This window comes from Rhinatrema bivittatum, chromosome 10, assembly GCF_901001135.1.
Source record: "Rhinatrema bivittatum chromosome 10, aRhiBiv1.1, whole genome shotgun sequence".
Taxonomy (NCBI): domain Eukaryota; kingdom Metazoa; phylum Chordata; class Amphibia; order Gymnophiona; family Rhinatrematidae; genus Rhinatrema; species Rhinatrema bivittatum.
The window spans coordinates 27,505,000-27,524,558 of NC_042624.1; the positions used below are offsets into that span (position 1 = coordinate 27,505,000).

Genomic DNA, 19,559 nt, shown 5'->3' on the forward strand with positions numbered 1-19,559 from the left:
CTATGTGTGAATTATTTTCAAAGCCTAGATAGGTAAGCCATCTGCAGATTGCCCTTAGTCAATCTGGCTGAAAATAGGTGCGGTAATCCATAGATTTCATACTTGTGGCTGGATTGAAGGGAGGCATCCCTGAAGTTGTGTTCAGCGCAAGGTTGAAAAACATCACATGTAGATTAGATTTTGCAATCTGCACATTGTTTTACAGCAAAATTTGACCTACAGAAAAAGCAGATGCCTAGTCTTTGGTCCTCTACTTTTGAGAACTGTCCATGAGTATAACGTACTTGTGCACTTTCCCTTTCAAAATTAGATACCTGGCTGTACCCACAGACTTTACCCAAGTGGACAGTTTGAATATTGCCCTTGTATGCTTTCCTCTTTGAATAGCTTCTAGCCCGTGTTATGTTCAGCAGTCCGCAGGCCAAACCCATAGACCGTCGCACTCTCCTAGCACCCACGTTGTGGCCTGCCATGCTCCAACGCACTGCATCTGGCCTTGTTCCTCCTAGGGAGTGCATGCGCCCGGGCCCACAGTGGGAAAAGGCTGGAGGTGCTCTCTGATAACATCATCTGCTGAGGCTATATAAGCTCTTTTGGAGACCACCTCTGCAACAGGTCCCACTACCCTGGTGTAGAGTGTGTTGCTACAGCATCTGTCTTCAGCCCAGCCTTGTCTTCTGCATCTATCTTCAGCGCAGCCTTGTCTTCTGCATCTATCTTCAGCGCAGCCTGCTTCATGTCCTCCTTCAGTCCAGTCTTGTCTTCGGTCCAGCCCTACCTTCACTGTTCCTTGGCTTCTGTGCTTCTCACCTGACCTCCCTGCCTATCTGTCCCTTCTTCCCTTTGGATAGATACATGGATGGACCTCGGCCTGACCTCAAACTATACCCTGACCACTGCCTGCCACCGACCTCTACTTATTTCTTGACATCCTTGACCGCTGCCTGCCACTGACCTCTGCGTGCTCTTCCACACGCCAAATCGCCATCCACCCTGCCATCCAAGGACACTCTCTCCGGCTCACAGCAGACTCCTCCTAAGACCTGCTGGCCCTGGCACCCAAAGGCTCAACCTGAGGGGAACGAGGACTGGTATAGGCAAAGCTCCAGCTGGGTTTCTGCTTCTTCCGGGTCCGCCTGCTGAAAGTGGGAATTTACAATTTATAAAATAGGCCCGGCGCGCGTAACACCCCCCCCCCCCCCCCCGGCGCGTAAAGCTTTTAAAATTCAGCCCATAATGTGGAAGAAACAATGTGATGTGATGTGATGTAGAAATCTGCAGCATCATTAGCTGCAGTTTTACCTTTTTCACCCTGATATCTGTGGCATAGTACCATGGCTTGACAATATGTACAGTTTAGTTGCCAACTATTGGGCCAATACAGTAAAAGTCGCGGGAGAGCGGGCAAGCGCCCGCTCTCCTGTGCGCGCGATTTAATATTCAAATGAGGGCCCGCAGTAAAAAGAGGTGCTAGGGACAGTAGCGCGTCCCTAGCACCTCTTTTTTGACAGGAGCGGCGGCTGTCAGCGAGTTTGACAGCCGACGCTCAATTTTGCCAGCGTCTGTTCTCAAACCCGCTGACAGCCACGGGTTCGGAAACCAGACGACGGCAAAATTGGGCGTCCGGTTTTCAAGCTTCGAGCTGATTTTAAATTTTTAATTAATTATTTTTTACTTTTGGGACCTCCGACTTAATCTCGCCATGATATTAAGTTGGAGGGTGCACAGAAAAGCAGTTTTTACTGCTTTTCTGTGCACTTTCCTGGTGCTGGCAGAAATTAACACCTACCTTTGGGTAGGCGCTAATTTCTGAAAGTAAAATGTGCGGCTTGGCTGCACATTTTACTTACTGAATCGCGCAGGAATAACTAATAGGGCCATCAACATGCATTTGCATGTTGTGGGCACTATTAGTTTCGGGGGGGGGGGGGGGGGGGGAGTTGGACGCGCGTTTTTGACGCGCTATTACCCCTTACTGAATAAGGGGTAGAGGTAGCGCGTCGAAAACGCGCAGCCAAACGCGGGTTAACAGTGCACTCCGCCGGAGCACACTGTACTGTATCAGCCCGTATGCTTGGCGCTTCTAAGAAGGCTGGAAAACCAGCATGGAGCACCATGGTTATAACCTCAATCGGGGAATCAAGCACTTATGCTCTAACTCCTGATGTCCGGTACTGATCCTGTGGGTAATAACCTTTAAACTGCTTAAAACTCAAAGTGTGCACCAATACTGTTTTTACTCTATTTATTACTTAATTGTGATTTCTAATGTATATATTTTATTGTCATTTTTTCTTTGTAATAAAAATCTCTAATAAATTTATTCTTTGGTTGCCATAACTCCCCCTATACGAGCTTGCTTTATTTCCTTATCCGGTGAAAATTTGGTTCCTTATCTAATGAAAATTTGATTTGAAACAGTGACCGCTTGCAGCACTCAATAAGATAAGTCTGAAAATTTTCACCGGATAAGGAAATAAAGCAAGCTATGTAGGGGGAGTTATGGCAACCAAAGAATAAATTTATTAGAGATTTTTATTGCCAAGAAAAAATGACAAAAAACATTTATACATTAGAAATCACAGTTAAGTAATAAATAAATTACAAATGGTACAGGTGTACACTTTGAGTTTTAACCAGTTTAAAGTTATTATCCACAGAATCAATACTGGACATCAGGAGTTAGAGCATAATCGCTTGATGCCCCATATTAGTTTTCTATTGTTATACATAAGGGGGATTCATGACACAGGCTCAGTTATATTCATAGATGATATAACCTCTTATAAAAATTAGCATGATTTGGACAGCTGTACGGGCAATGGTAGGATCAAGGTTGAGTGGTTGGGTAAAGTATTTGGAGGAATCTAGTATTGGAAATCCATAAGTTCATATATCCAAAGTGGTTGAGGAGGATGAGCAGGCAAACTGGATGGGCCAGCTGGTCTTTACCTGCTGTCATTTACCATGTTACTATGGTACCATTGTTGACAGTGGTGCCATAGACCATGGATTATAGCCATGAAGACAACAACCGTTAGCCATGGCTCAATCCTGATCAGAGCACCAGGGAGAGAACAGGATCCTTCGACTGGAAAGGCAAGCCCTGCTTTGTGTTGGCCTTGAAATGGTGTTAAACTGGAAGGAATCCATTCAGTCTCAGCTGGCTATATTCTGTTTTAGCCAAAAAAGCTTCCTTCAAAAATTGGAAGAAGAATCCCATCTGAAGAAAATAGGATAAACATAAGTATTATCAAGTTAAGTGTAAAACATTGATAAGACAGGCGAAGAGAGAATTTTGAAATGAAAGTTGGCCATAGAAGGCAAAAACTCATAATAAAAAACCTTTTTAAATATATCCGAAGCAAGAAATCTGTGAGGGAGTCGGTTGGACCATTAGATGACCGAGGGTTAAAGGGGCTCTTAGGGAAGATAAGGCCATTGCAGAAAGACTAAATAAATTTCTTTGCCTCCGTGTTTACTAATGAGGATGTTGTGGAGAGATCAGTTCAGGAGATGGTTTCAGGGGTGATGAGTAAGACGAACTGAACAAAATCACTGTGAACCTGGAAGATGTAGTAGGCCAGATTGACACACTAAAGAGTAGCAAATCACCTGGACCGGATGGTATGCATCCTAGGGTACTGAAGGAAACTAAAAAATGAAATTTCTGATCTATTAGTTAAATTTGTAACCCATCATTAAAATCATCCATTGTACCTGAAGACTGGAGGGTGGCCAATGTAACCCCAATATTTAAAAAAGGCTCCAGGGGCGATCCAGGTAACTATAGACCAGTGAGCCTGACTTCAGTACCAGGAAAAATAGTGGAAACTATTCTCAAGATCAAAATCATAGAGCATATATAAAGACATGATTTAATGGGACACAGTCAACATGGATTTACCCAAGGGAAGTCTTGCCTAACAAATCTTCATTTTTTTGAAGGGGTTAATAAACATGTGGATAAAGGTGAACCGGTAGATGTAGTGTATTTGGATTTTCAGAAGGCGTTTGACAAAGTCCCCCATGAGAGGCTTCTACGAAAACTAAAAAGTCATAGGATAGGATGCAATGTCCTTTCGTGGATTACAAACTGGTTAAAAGACAGGAAACAGAGAGTAGGATTAAATGGTCAATTTTCTCAGTGGAAAAGGGTGAACAGTGGAGTACCTCAGGGATCTGTTCCTGGACCGGTGCTTTTCAATATATATATAAATGATCTGGAAAGGAATTAGACGAGTGAGGTTATCAAATTTGCGGATACAAAATTATTCAGAGTAGTTAAATCACAAGCAGACTGTGATATATTACAGGAGGACCTTGCAAGACTGGAAGATTGGGCATCCAAATGGCAGATGAAATTTAATGTGGACAAGTGCAAGGTGTTGCATATAGGGAAAAATAACCCTTGCTGTAGTTACACGATGTTAGGTTCCATATTAGGTGCTACAACCCAAGAAAGAGATCTAGGCATCATAGTGGATAATACTTTAAAATTGTCGGCTCAGTGTGCTGCATCAGTCGAAAAAGCAAACAGAATGTTAGGAATTATTAAGAAGGGAATGGTTAATAGAACGGAAAATGTCATAATGCCTCTATATCGCTCCATGGTAAGACTGAACCTTGAATACTGTGTACAATTCTGGTCGCCGCATCTCATAAAAGATTTAGTTGCGATGGAGAAGGTACAGAGAAGGGCAACCAAAATGATAAAGGGGATGGAACAGCTCTCCTGTGAGGAAAGGCTGAAGAGATTAGGGCTGTTCAGCTTAGAGAAGAGACGGCTGAGGGGGGATATGTTAGAGGTCTTTAAGATCATGAGAGGTCTTGAACGAGTAGATGTGACTCGGTTATTTACACTTTCAAATACTAGAAGGACTAGGGGGCATTCCATGAAGTTAGCAAGTAGCACATTTAAGACTAATCGGAGAAAATTCTTTCACTCAACGCACAATAAAGCTCTGGAATTTGTTGCCAGAGGATGTGGTTAGTGCAGTTAGTGTAGCTGGGTTCCAAAAAGGTTTGGATAAGTTCTTGGAGAAGTCCATTAACGGCTATTAATCAAGTTTACTTAGGGAATAGTCACTGCTATTAATTGCATCAGTAGCATGGGATCTTCTTAGTGTTTGGGTAACTGCCAGGTTCTTGTGGCCTGGTTTGGCCTCTGTTGGAAACAGGATGCTGGGCTTGATGGACCCTTGGTCTAACCCAGCATAGCAATTTCTTATCTGCTTATGTTCTATTCACACCAGGCTGATCCACTCTAAAATGAAATTGAGGTATTTGTTGGTTTAGACGGCTGCTTATACCTTCCTCCCTCACTGTGGATCTTATAGTGTAAATAATAATTAGTAGTTTGTTATAATGCTTTCATCCAACTATGATCTTAAAACTTTTAATTATTATATCACTTCAAAAAATACAGCCATCCCTATAGAAACATAGAAACATAGAAATGACGGCAGAAGAAGACCAAATGGCCCATCTAGTCTGCCCAGCAAGCTTCACACATATTTTCTCTCATACTTATCTGTTTCTCTTAGCTCTTGCTAAGAGAAACAGACTTCCACCCCCACCTTTAATGTAGAGAGCAGTGATGGAGCTTCATCCAAGTGAAATATCTAGCTTGATTCGTTAGGGGTAGTAGCCGCCGCAATAAGCAAGCTGCACCCATGCTTATTTGTTTTACCCAGACTATGTTATTAGCCCTTATTGGTTGTTTTTCTTCTCCCCTGCCGTTGAAGCAGGGAGCTATGCTGGATATGCGTGACGTATAAGTCTTCTCCCATGCCGTTGAAGCAGAGAGCCATGCTGGATGTGCATCGAAAGTGAAGTATCAGGCACATTGGTTTGGGGTAGTAAACCGCCGTAACAAGCAGCTCTCCCCGCTTTGTGAGTGTGAACCCTCTTTTCTTCTCCCCTGCCGTTGAGCAGAGAGCTCTGCTGTATATGCATTGAAAGTGAAGTATCAGGCTTATTTGATTTGGGGGTAGTAACCGCCGTAACAAGCCAGCTACTCCCCTCTTTGTGAGTGTGAATCCTTTTTTCCACATTTCCTCTTGCTGTTGAAGCTAGAGCGATGTGGGAGTCACCGTAAGCCTGTGTATGTTTATTTAATAAGGGTATTGACTCCAGGCAGTAGCCATCATTCTGGCGAGTCACCCACTCTTCATTGGCAGCCTCTTGACTTTATGGATCCACAGTGTTTATCCCACGCCCCTTTGAAGTCCTTCACAGTTCTGGTCTTCACCACATCCTCCGGAAGGGCATTCCAGGCATCCACCACCCTCTCCGTGAAGAAATACTTCCTGACATTGGTTCTGAATCTTCCTCCCTGGAGCTTCAAATCGTGACCCCTGGTTCTGCTGATTTTTTTCCTTCGGAAAAGGTTTGTCGTTGTCTTTTGATCATTAACACCTTTCAAGTATCTGAAAGTCTGTATCATATCACCTCTGCTCCTCCTTTCCTCCAGGGTGTACATATTTAGATTCTTCAATCTCTCCTCGTACGTCATCCGATGAAGATCCTCCACCTTCCTGGTCGCCCTTCTCTGTACCGCCTCCATCTTGTCTTTGTCTTTTTGAAGGTACGGTCTCCAGAACTGAACACAGTACTCCAGGTGAGGCCTCACCAAGGACCTGTACAAGGGAATAATCACTTCCCTTTTCTTACTCGATATTCCTCTCTCTATGCAGCCCAGCATTCTTCTGGCTTTAGCTATTGCCTTGTCGCATTGTTTCGCCGACTTCAGATCATTAGACACCATCACCCCAAGGTCCCTCTCCTGCTCCGTGCACATCAGCCTTTCCCCCCCCATCGAATACAGTTCATTCGGATTTCCACTCCCCATATGCATGACTTTGCACTTCTTGGCATTGAATCTCAGCTGCCATATCTTCGACCACTCTTTCAGTTTCCTTAGATCCCGTCTCATTCTCTCCACTCCTTCCGGCGTGTCCACTCTGTTGCAGATCTTAGTGTCATCCGCAAAAAGACAAACCTTACCTTCTATCCCGTCCGCAATGTCGCTCACAAAGATATTGAACAGGACCGGTCCCAACACCGATCCTTGCGGTACACCACTTAAAACCGCTCTCTCTTCAGAGAAGGTTCCATTTACCATCACACATTGTCTTCTGTCTGTCAACCAATTTGCAATCCAGGTCACCACCTCGGCACTCACTCCCAAGCTTCTCGTTTTATTCACCAGTCTCCTGTGCGGAACCGTATCAAAAGCTTTGCTGAAATCCAAGTATATGATATCGAGTGCTCTTCCTCTATCCAATTCCTTGGTTACCCAGTCAAAAAAGTCAATCAGATTTGTCTGACAGGATCTTCCTCTGGTGAATCCATGCTGCCTCTGGTCCATCAATTCTCCGGACTGTAGATAGTTCACTATTCTCTCTTTCAACAGTGACTCCATTACTTTTCCCACCACTGAAGTGAGGCTAACTGGTCTGTAGTTACCAGCCTCCTCTCTGTTCCCACTCTTGTGAAGAGGGACCACCACCGCTCTTCTCCAATCACTCGGCACCACTCCTGTTTCTAGGGATCTATTGAACAGGTCGCACAGCGGTCCCGCCAGCACATCTCTGAGCTCCCTCAGTATCCTTGGATGAATCCCATCAGGCCCCATGGCTTTGTCCACTTTCAGATTCTTTAGCTCTTCCCATACATTATCTACTGTAAATGGATTTTCCTCTGTTCCGCTTCCCTCCAGTTTCTTGTTGTGTAGAGATGGTCCTTCTCCAGGGTCTTCTTTAGTGAACACAGAGCTGAAGTATTCGTTTAATATTTCTGCCATTTCTTTGTCTCCCTCCACACATCCCTAGTGTGGATGACCTTGTAGCTATTTTCTTTTAGCACTTACAAACTACATAACACATTCTGAAAGAGAAGGAACCTCTTACACCAGGCACAGGGAACTATTTTGCCCAGTTTACACAAAAAAATCAATAGAAGGGCTAGCATTCCTGAACACGCCCGCCCTTAAATGCGCGCCGCCGGGACTGTAAACTCGCCGGCACGGCATTGGTCTTCCTGGGCTCAGGGGCGTGCGGCCCCCCCCCCCCCCCCCCTCGACGTGCCCGCAATGTCATCGGGCTGTGACGCGCTCCAGCGGCGCAGCACAGATATAAGCCTGCCTCGCCGTGGCTATCGTCCTTTTCCTGCGGCGGCGAGGTCAGGCGAAACGTTCTTCAGGACATAGTTTCTACACGCAGACCCCGTGGCCACGATCAAGGCCCCAGCTGATATAAAGCCAGAGAAGGCAGGAGAAGCAAGGCCCCCAGCATTGCCTTACCCAGCCGCATTAAACAAAGGAATCCTTGCAGGTCCCAGCAGCTACCAGCCACGCCACATCATTGGAGCGCTCAGACGCGAAGGCCGCAAGTATCGTGCTCCCGAGCACATGGGGGGGATTTCTAGGAACGCCCGGGTACAAAGGGCAAGATTCAAGGCCTTAAAGGGCAAGATTAAAGGCCTATATAAAAAAAAAAAAAGGAGAAAAACGCCGGTAGACTGTGTTGCTTTAAACCGGCCCCTTCTGCCCATCGGCAGGCCTACCACGTGGCACACACGTTCACCTCTCCCCCCCCCCCCCCCGCCCCCACAATTTAATATAATCAGCTCTTAAAGGGGCCAAGCATACACTCCATTCCTCCCCTTCTGTGATACTGGCTGAGTAACTGATACTTCAAGACAGTGAGAAGCATTTCTGAATTTTAACATTCTGCAGGCATGGCCTTTTAGTTTGTTAGAAAGAATCCTCTGGCTTTATTTAATATCAGACCCAGTAGTGAAAGCAAAGTGCTTGTGCCTGTGGCTTGACCAGTGAGGTGTTTGTGTGGTTGTGTTGAGTAACAGGGCTGCGAGTTCTCTGCGGAAATACATCTTACTACTGCGTCATCGTTTGTTTTCTGTTACGGGGCTGGTGGCATCTGCAGCACCGGAATCATCACAGTGTTTAAACACAATGACCTCCATGGAAGCCAACCTGAAAGAACAAACGGACAAAAACATCATGCTAGATGTCCCCAAGGAAGATGCAGCACCAGTGCTTGGAAACAAGAAGGCAACGGCCAGACCACGCGCACGACAAAATGCCAGCAGGCAAAAGCGCAAAAGATTAGAATGTGAGTACGTAAAACATGCTGAAGTTCCAATTAAAAACAAAGGTTCAACAACACAAGGATTGGAACAAGGTTCAAAAATGCACGAGCAGTCAGCGATGCAGAGTCAGACTGTGACACCGGGTCCCAGTAATCCTCAAAATCCGACAACGACAACTGAATGCTCTGACATCACCAGTGGAGTACAGGCTCCGACAGGGCCGGCGAATAATCAAGTACAGACTTTTACACAGCCTCCATGGAGCATGCTATTTCCATTGTGGCCTGGTGCAAATCCATTCGCCAGTGGGAACACAGGCAATCAGGCTACACCTGAGAACAACTCACAGCTCCCCTCTTGGGGATGGTGGCCTTGGCCAGGACTAGCAGCCCCAGGTCAAATCACTGCTGGCATCCAGGCCGCCAGCAACCCGGCCGAAAGCATGGGCATGAAACCAAGACAAGAAATTATCTCCTCGCAACATAACACCACCTCTCTCAACACGGCTCCACCAACTCAGACGGCTGTAAAACAATACACCACACGAGAACGAGGCAACGGCAAAAGGTGAGTGTGAATTAATACCGGGTGGTTAGCGGTCGCAATAAAAAAATGTGCAATACATAAAAAATCAAAAAAGAGTAAGAAGGTAAGAACAGAGATAGAATCTGATTCTTCCACTTCCAGTACAACATCATCCTCTGACTCTGAGTCATCAACGGAGAATTAACGACAGAGGCCCAGTGCAAGGGATGAGGACGCATCGCGTGCACCACTAGCATTGACGGCACTGTCACAATTATCGGAGAGCGTGCCCAAACAATTGCCTAAAAAGATCCAGAAGCGAAAATACATCGATATTTTTAAAATCCTCTAAGGTAGAAGAAATCCAGTTGACAAATTAAATCTAAAGTGTGAACGTCCACTCAGAGCCGACAGACCTATCGCCAAAAATATCAAACTGGACAAGAGCATTTTTGCACATGATAAGCGTCATGGGAAAAGAAGACCCATCACAATACGACCTGATGCTTAGCTATATAGACACCATTTTGGACACTTACAGGGAATACGAAGGATTCGCCCGGCTTAATTATGACGAGTGCTTCAGAGACAAAATGGAAGAGATCCGCTTCATATCTTGGGGAACACAGGATGTCAGCCTGTGGCTCAAGCACATGAGTAAGAAGCAGGATCCAGCAAGCAGCATCCGTTCATCCTACAGACTAAGCCAAAACAACACACGCAGGACAAGCAGCATCCAGCAGTAACAACGGAGCATTCTGGAGATATAACAGATCGTCATGTTCTTTCCAGGATTGCAAATTCAAGCACATTTGCTCAATTTGCTCTTCTACACATCCAGCATTTAATGCAATAAGAAGGTTTACACAGGGAGTAATCCCAAGAGGAAGTGAAAACAGCACTTTCATCGAAGCGCCATTGCCGATCAACATTGAAGCCATGCTCCCGTGGTTAAATCATTACCCATGCAAAAAACATGCAGCGCAGATAACAGAGAGATTTTGCTCAGGATTCAGAATACCTTTCCAAGGGATCATAGAAGAAACATGGACAGCTAATGCAACCTCAGCATCTAAACATCAAGCAGTCATTCAAAAGAAAATTGAAGAAGAAATCGCAAAAGGCAGAATAGCGGGACCCTTCAGTTCTCCACCGTTTCAAAAAATGATAATATCTCCATCCCGAAAAAAGAGCCAGGAAAATTCAGGCTGATTCAAAACCTTTCATATCCACAGGGTCCCTCAGTTAATGACCACTTACCAGTGGAAGAGTGCACAGTACAGTATGCCTCCTTCGACAGAGCTATAGATATTTTGCATAGATGTGGTAGAGAAGCGCTTATGGCGAAAACAGACATTGAACCAGCCTTTTGGCTTCTCCCTGTGCACCCGAGCAATTTTCCATTGCTTGGATTTTGCTTCGAGGGAGCGTATTACTTTGACAAATGTATGCCTATGGGGTGCGCAGTGTCATGCGTTACCTTCGAGGCATTCAGTTCATTCCTCCATTGGGTAACAGGGCAACAAGCTGGAATAAACAACATCGTGCATTATCTCGACGATTTCCTCTTCGTTGGACCCAAAAAACACTACTGCCTGCTCGAGACTGCCAAGAACATTCCATACAATCACATCCGACTTTGGTGTCCCAATAGCACATGACAAGACCAAAGGGCCCGTCACTTCAATCAAATTTCTGGGAATAGAACTCGACTCTAAGAAGATGGAGTCCAGATTACCCCAAGAAAAACTTCATGACATCCACAACAAGTTGAATCACACAATGACAGCCAAAAAGATGATGTTGGTCGAAATGCAGTCAATAATAGGCAGCTTGAATTTTGCATGTCGCATCATACCAATGGGGAGAGTCTTACTGAGGAGGTTAATCGTAAGCACGATCGGAGTTTCACACCCAAACATCGCATCAGGGTCACTCAGGCGATGAAGGAAGATTTGTATTCATGGTCATTTATTTATTTTATTTTATTTATCTATCGAGTTTTATATACTGTCGTTCAGTTTCGCCATCACAACGGTTTACAAAGTTTCGATGTGTTCAAAAATTCATGTGCTTGTTAACAAAGTTATCTTAATCGTTACAAACATAGTTTGGTTATTAATTGTACGTTTTAAATTACGTGCTTTGGATTGGTTCAGCATGTTTATATGGGCCGGTAGGGAGGGAAGTTGTAGCAAAGAGTCATTGGGTGTTTTGGTAGGCTTTGGTGAACATCCAAGACCTCAGTATATATTCAGACGCATCTGGTGGATGGGGTTTCGGAGTATACTGGCAGGGCTGCTGAGCAATGGCCGCAGGAGTGGGTTCAGAATGGTTTAACACGTAACATCACTTTCCTTGAGTTATTTCCCATTTTGGTGGCACTAGTCATATGGGGTCACAAACTCCAAAATAAATACATAATTTTTTGGTGCGACAACATATCGGATGTGCAAGTTATCAATAAACAATCAACCAAATGTCCAAGAGTGGCAGAGTTACTGAGAGAGGTGATATTGACCAGTTTACCTTTAAACATGACCATAAAAGCATGTCATGTCATGGGTGTCCATAATACTGTTGCTGATGCTTTATCCAGAGCTAAATGGGATTTATTTCACAAACAGGTTCCTGGAGCCGACAAGGAAGGCACAGCAGTACCCAAGAAATTGTGGAACATTGGGACAATGCCACGAGAGACATCCTGAAGAGATCGGTCGTCCTCTCAACATGGAGAGCATACAGCACAGCATACAAAACCGTATCAGACTTCCTTAAAGAGAGAGGTTGGAATGCAGGACCAGTTCAACAAGATCTATTGGTCAAATTTATTGTGAGCTCAAAGGAGAGCGGTATATCAAGGAGCATGTTAATAAGTCAGTTAGCGGGCTTTGCCTTTTTCTCAAAGGCAAGAGGTTGGGGTGACCCATCGAAGTCTTTCCTAGTTAGGAAGATTATGGCGGGATGGGCCAAAAAATCTGGACCTGTCATTGATTCACGTAAGCCTATTACTCGCGAGTTGCTGTTGCAGCTGTGGTCGGCGTTACCATCAGTATGCATGTCACTGTTTGAAGTTAAATTATTTAGAACCGCATTTTCACTAGCTTTTTTTGGAGCACTGCAAATCTGCGAGCTGGTAGCCACATCTAAAAGGAAAGTGGGCCTCGGAGGTATTTTATTGCATAAAAGCACATTATCCTAACATGTAGTACAGATAATAATACAGAGGTCAAAAACAGACCAAGCTGCTAGAGAAGCCAAATTGTATTTAGGGACCATCGAGAACGTCATCACTTGCCCAGTAAAAAATCTTAGGACGTACCTATCAGCTCACCTAGCAGGCAGCACACAATTGCTTATACACAACGATCATACCCCACTTACAAGATACCAGTTCTCTGCAGTTCTCAGACTTACACTCCAACAAATAGGGTATAACCCTAAGGACTTCGGGACCCACTCCTTCAGAATAAGCGCGGCCACCAGTGCAGCACAAGCTGGGCTAAACATTTCCACAATCCAAAAAATTGGGAGATGGAAGTCTGATGCTGTCTACATGTACATCAGGCCTAGTATACTGTGACCTCATATCTTTATTTGCTACCCCCTCTTTTTACAAAGACACCACAATGGCAAAGGTCTGTCTGGGCTATCAGACACTCCTTTTTTCACTGGGCAGCCAAGAGGGCACAGTTTTGCTCTTATGGGACTCATTTGGGTCTAGCACCAAGAAACGTGAGAATAATCTGGATGGGTCATAGAGGAATGACCTGGGATAAACTGCTAAGAGATTACAACATAGTAAAGAAACGTTAGCTGAACCAAATGCCATGGTCATTCACCTCGACGGCAATGACCTGGGAACTATATCATGCAAGGCATTAATTAAACAACATTGGAGCAAATTTGTTGCCATGTTTCCTAATACCTGCATGATTTGGTCTGAGATTATACTGCAACTGAAATGGCGTGATAGCAGGTTATGGACAAGAGGGCGAAAAAAGGTTAACCGACAGGTTGGTCGTTGGGCGATAAGGCTTGGAGGGCTACACATATGCCACGAATGGGCAGAAGACATATGTGAAGGTTTATACTGGTCGGATAAGATACACCTGTCCGATATCGGCAGTGATTTATTCAATAATTCCATCCAGGAAGCTATCGAACTATTCTTAGGTTGAAAAGGCTGCAGCTTGGGGGAGGGGGGCATGAGGCAAGTAGTCACTACCTTATGCTGGTGGCGAGTGCACGAGTCATAGCCGAATTTAGTAGGCCAGAGAGGGGTCCCCTTGCTAGGAGAAGCACGGTGGGGGGGCCGGTGGAAGGGGCCGCTTTGCTCGGAGACACAGCGGGTGGCACCCTAGATTGCTAGTTTGCTACAGACATGATATGATGGGAGACTCGTGCATCTCAAGGTTATTAACTATATAATAAAGCTGCGGCCTTTATTACCACACAAGAAGCGATTGTCTCGTATTGTTCTGTATTGTCTCTCTGAATTACTGATTGCGATAGCGAACGGAGCACTGCCCTGGGCATCGGCGGTCGCAACGTTAATAGCAGATCTGGGATAAGAACTGAAGTTCAGGGAGATAGTGATTTACTTAGGTCACACAGAACCAGTTGCAGGGGCAGAACTAGTAGCCAGGATTCCCTATCTCTCCTCATTAGTCACTTGAAAAAATTGAGCTCTTTGGTACTGTGCATTCCAATTCCTTAGTTCTTGGTGCATTAAAGGTTGGCCAGCCCTGCATTAAGTCATTAAAGCAAAGGCAAATATTGTTAAGTAACTGTGCTTCCAGCCTGACAACTTCTGCCTTGTTTGTTTCCTGTGCTTCAAATGATTCTAGTTGCTGTGAAGCCAAGAGATAAACTTAAAAAGATCTTTGCTCATGCCTTAAATTGGATGTAGTTCTAAAACAAGTTATCTGAACATGGCTGGTTTATTTTCATCTGCTGCTCTCTAATGTGGCCATCTGATGGAGGTGCATTTTGCCATGCATGTACTTGTGTTGGCTGTCAGGGGAGAAAGAGGAATACTCAACCACCAGGTCAGCTTGTTCTCTTTTTGAGGTCTGGTCCACACTTTCAAGATTACATAAAAACCCTGTCATATGGACATTCCCACTCGGACTGAGACTCCTATTAAAACCAACACAGATAAAATAGGGGAAAAGTAGCCAATGTTCAAAACAACAACTCTTTTATAGGCACTTAGATTTAATGTCTGCTTATCTATGCTTGTCAGCATGGCCTCCTTTCTTAGTGTCACAGATCCCTCCCAGAAAGAAAGCCGGGCAGTGCTTCCTTACGAGTCTGGGATCATTGCCGAAATCAGCAGGAAGAGAGATCAAACTGTGTAATGGCGTGCTTTTTAATAACGCAATAAAACCTGCCTGGAAAAAAATAGAATCTGGTGTTGTAATTTGTTTTACTTTTGGCTATCCTGAGGAGTGACTAACTGTCCTGCATGTGGAGGGGCAGTTGCTTTAGTTTGATTTAAAAATGGCCTTTTTGATGTATTTTGCTCGGTTCTGTAGAAATGTCCTCCAGTTCAGTGCCTTCCAGTATTATGGTGCCGCTCATCGCCACCACATTTTGAAATTTGGTCACCTTAGAGGGGCAGCTCCAGATAGCAGGAGGAGATGTTCGGATGTAAATTCAGGGCTACTCGGTGCATGAGAGATGGAAGTGGAAACCCAAGCCTTTCATTTTCTGAAGATATATATATATATATCTAGGTCTCTCCTAGCAACCAGCTTTCTTCTTAAACAGGGCCTCTCTCTCTCTAATTATGGCAGAGCTTTACCCAAAGCAGAATTCTTTTGGACAGTGGCTCTGGGAAGACATGAGCTTTTTAAAGCCAGATGCCTGAAAGTTTCCCATATGGTTCTGATTGATTTTGAAAGTCTAGACTCCTACTTAGGACCGTTTTTTTTTTTTTGTCTAACAAGAACCCGCAGGAGCTCCCCATTGAAAATCTTGGGAGTGTAAAGGTTTCTTGTTTTTATATTTTGGTTGCCACCCTCACCAGGTTTTAATTATTCAGGCCAGACCAAAAATATGCTAGCTATTTTCACTCGCTTGCCAAGGTCTTTGAAGCAAAAGTGGCTTTGTCGTGAGAGGGCAGGGAGATGTCTTCCTCTCCGAGTAACACCCTGGAGAAAGAAAGGGTTGGCAAGGGAAAACGTTGAACAAATTGTGACCAGAGAAAGTGGGCCTCCCTTCCACAGAGAGCGAGAGCTGGATCCGATGTTTGAAAATACTTTTCCATTTCCAGCTAAACCTTTTATCTGCGTGTTACCACCACTGCCTCCTTTAAACACGATCACCTAAACAAGTAATAAAAACAGATTAACGTCCCACGCTGAGTTAAATTGAGCTGCTCTTGGATTAGGACACCCACTCCAAGCTCCATGGTTGTCATCCATTCTGAAAGTTGCTTTCTTATTGGCTGGATCTTTATCATCTGTGCCGCTCTTTATGACATTTGTTACCCATGTTATTTTATTCTACAAAATAACCAACCCCAGATATGCAGTTATTTTGATCTGGGATCATCACATCTGAAATGGCAACCGCTCTCATGCATGCTGTATGCATCTGCCTACCTGAATTTAAAACCTTTCATCAAACCACTACAAAAACTACTTGAAAAGTATTAGAGTATCTTTATGAAATGATAAAAAAAAAACCAGATTGTGAGTTGTCACAGTGCCAGCTGACCATGCACTTAAACCCTTCAATATACAACAAGCAACTTGAGGAACCACCACCTGTGCGCAGCTCTAACCCTGTTGAACTCACAAAAAATGCCAACTGCACTGACATTTCAACATAAAAGTTGAATCAACAATAACAAACCAAACTTGTTTAAAATAATTTAACAAAATGTAATTTGTTTTAGCTCTAGATCATTTTATAAGCACTATGAGATAATTGCAGGCATGCTTCATGTAAGCAGTAAGGATGTGTGGAAATAAGTTTTGGTTTGGTTTATTTTGTTTTGTTCGGTTCAAGTCCCAAGATGTCATTTGTTTCATTCATTTGTTTTCCATTAAAATCAATGCATCCTCTTTTGGGCTCTTATATTAGGGTTCTCTATTCAAGTTTAATGAAACTTGTAGCAAGGCATCAGCAGCAGAGTGAATGGTCAAGACTGCCCCCCAAATCCGGGGTAGCCCCAGGGGAACTGTCAAGAAACTGCGGCTGAGACTGGTCCTGGCCGGAGGGTCCCCTGCTGCCTCACATTGGGCACATAGTGAGTCTGGTTCAGTACTGCGTGTGGCTCTAAGGTGGCATGCAGAGCAGAGGCCAAGGGCCGAAATGCCTGAGATAAGCGGCTGCGCCGCTGAGGATGCGGCTGCGTGCTGATCCATACGAAACAGAACAAGCGCGCAATAATATGCGGTAGCAGTAGGCGCTTAATACAGCAGGCGCACAATAGCGGTAATATGCGGCAGCAATAGGCATGTAATACAACAGGCGCACAATAATAATAATATGCGGCAGCAATAGGCGCTGAATACAACAACAAGCGCACAATAGGAATAATATGCGGCAGCAATAGGTGCTGAATACAACAGGCGCACAATAGTAACAATATGCGGCAGCAATAAGCGCGTAATAGAACAGGCGCACAATAATAATAATATGCAGCAGCAATAGGCGCTGAATACAACAGGCGCACAATAGTAACAATATGCGGCAGCAATAAGCGCGTAATAGAACAGGCGCACAATAATAATAATATGCAGCAGCAATAGGCGCTGAATACAACAGGCGCACAATAGTAACAATATGCGGCAGCAATAAGCGCGTAATAGAACAGGCGCACAATAATAATAATATGCGGCCGCAATAGGCGCTGAATACAACAGGCGCACAATAGTAAGAATATGCGGCAGCAATAGGCGCTCAATACAACAGGCGCACAATAGTAACAATATGCGGCAGCAATAGGTAATCAGCAGTTAAGCAGTTAGCAATATACGCTGAATGAGATTCAATAGGCAATCAGCAGTTAAGCAGTTAGCAATATACGCTGAATGGTATTCAATAAGCCTGCAATAATATGCGGCATATATTCACAGTGGCAGCCAATACGCGAAAACAATACAATATACGCACAAGGAGGAGGAAAGCCACGCCCATTACGGGCGCGGAATACCTGAATAGGGCCACAAAATGGCGTCCTCCACGGCTTGCCCCGCCGCCGATCCTCAAGACTTCGGAGACCTGGGCGAAGAGATGTACGCCGTACCCGATCTTCGGCGCTTCTAGGCTGGAACACAGGCGGGTCTCCGGCTGCGGGGGGGAAAGGGCCGGTACCTTTCACCGCCGCGATTGGAGGAACTGCACCTGCTACCTCGTCCACGCCGGGACCGAGGGCCTCGGAGCCACACCCGAGTCTTGGAAAGCACGCTGAACCAGCGTGTAGGCACTCCAAACTGCTTTGGAGATGGAAATTACTGAATCGCTGCGCTTCCTGTGGGGCTATATACCCGTGCTGACGTCAGATCCGTCTCCAACTGCTAGCACGCGGATACTATCCCATTGGTTCTGAGTCCATCTGACTACACGCCAGGAAAATGATTTTATTGAAGAGAATCATTTATTAGATGGCCACCAAAATGGTTTCAGGGCCCATAACATTGAAACACAATTAATTTCTCTAATGGAGACCTTACTAATAGAATTGGACAAGTGAGGGACCATCCCAGTGGTTCTGTTAGATATCTCCCGTGCATTTGATACACTGAACCACCAAATATTAATCAAGAAACTATCCTCTGGGCTTTGGAGAAGCAGTTATTAGATGGTTTACATCTTTCTTAACGCCAGAACCAGGTAAAGTCGAATGGCACGTTTTCTTTGGTTAAAGCAAATGTGTTTGGCGTTTCAAACGGATTTGCTTTATCCATGATCTTCTTTAATCATTACTATATCCACTAAGAAGACTTCTGCCTCAGCTTGGAGTACAGTAATAATTTCATGCTGATGAGATTCAGTTGATTATACCCATGAATTCATCTTTAGATGTGGCTATTGAGTTTCTGGCAACCATGCTATCTTTAGTTGAAAAATAGCTGACTATAAATAATATGATCCTAAATCTAGCTAAAACTGAAATTTTATCCATAAACTAAAATTTCAGTTTTACCTAGATTTAGGAACATAAGCCAAAACCCAGTGACTTATATGAGTTAAAGCTAAAAGGAAAATGTTATCCAATTGTGCTAAAAGTTCAGGACTTGGGCATAATCTTGGACTCTGATTTAATTTTTAAGCCGCAAATCAAAGCTGTCCTACAAAGTACATTCTAAAAATTAAGGCTTAATAAGATGACTAAGGCTTTACCTAGACCAACGTGACTTCCATATAATATTGCAGGCTTTAGTCCTGCCAGCCTTAGATTATTGCAATACACTGTACTATGGGCTACCTAAGAAACATGAGAATATGAAATGTGGCTGCACGGCCAACGATGGGAATAGGTAGACCTGGACATCTAACTCCAAGCCTGATGACTCTGACTAGTTCCCAGTCAAAATGAGGATTACATATACATTGATCATTTTCGTTTTAAAGTGCTTCATGAAGAAAGATTAGAATCTCTTAAATGTGCAATTAGTGTGGATATACTGTACTGTAACCTTTGCTCTACTACTAGCCATCAACTCATGATTCCCCCAGTAAGTCAAGCAAAACATCAGCCAACTCATTCTCAGGCTCTCTCGTTAACTGGTCCGACACTAAGGAACTGGCTGTCTTTGGAGGTAAGAGAAGTAATTGATATCTCTGTTTTTAGGAAGTGATTGAAAACCGATTTGTTTACAGAGGCAGATTCCAATGATATCTCCTAAAGGTGCAACACTGGTACAACCCACTGATGCTAAGTAATTTATTGTTCAGATACA

General features: G+C 44.3%; 1 protein-coding gene across 6 annotated transcripts in view; it reads left to right on the plus strand.

Moving 5' to 3' along the window:
* Positions 1 to 19,559, plus strand: part of DNM3 (dynamin 3) — a 694,116-nt gene that overhangs the window by 654,850 nt on the left and 19,707 nt on the right. For 4 of the 6 annotated variants that reach the window (XM_029617601.1, XM_029617602.1, XM_029617603.1 and 1 more), the window contains one exon: positions 12,267 to 15,356. The exons of 1 other annotated variant lie outside the window; for it this stretch is intronic. In XM_029617601.1, the coding sequence (XP_029473461.1) occupies positions 12,267 to 12,417 (151 nt within the window). In that variant the 3' untranslated portion in view covers positions 12,418 to 15,356. Of the gene's footprint in view, positions 1 to 12,266; positions 15,358 to 19,559 lie in introns of those variants that run through there. One more of the 6 variants, XM_029617606.1, reaches the window with a different exon arrangement.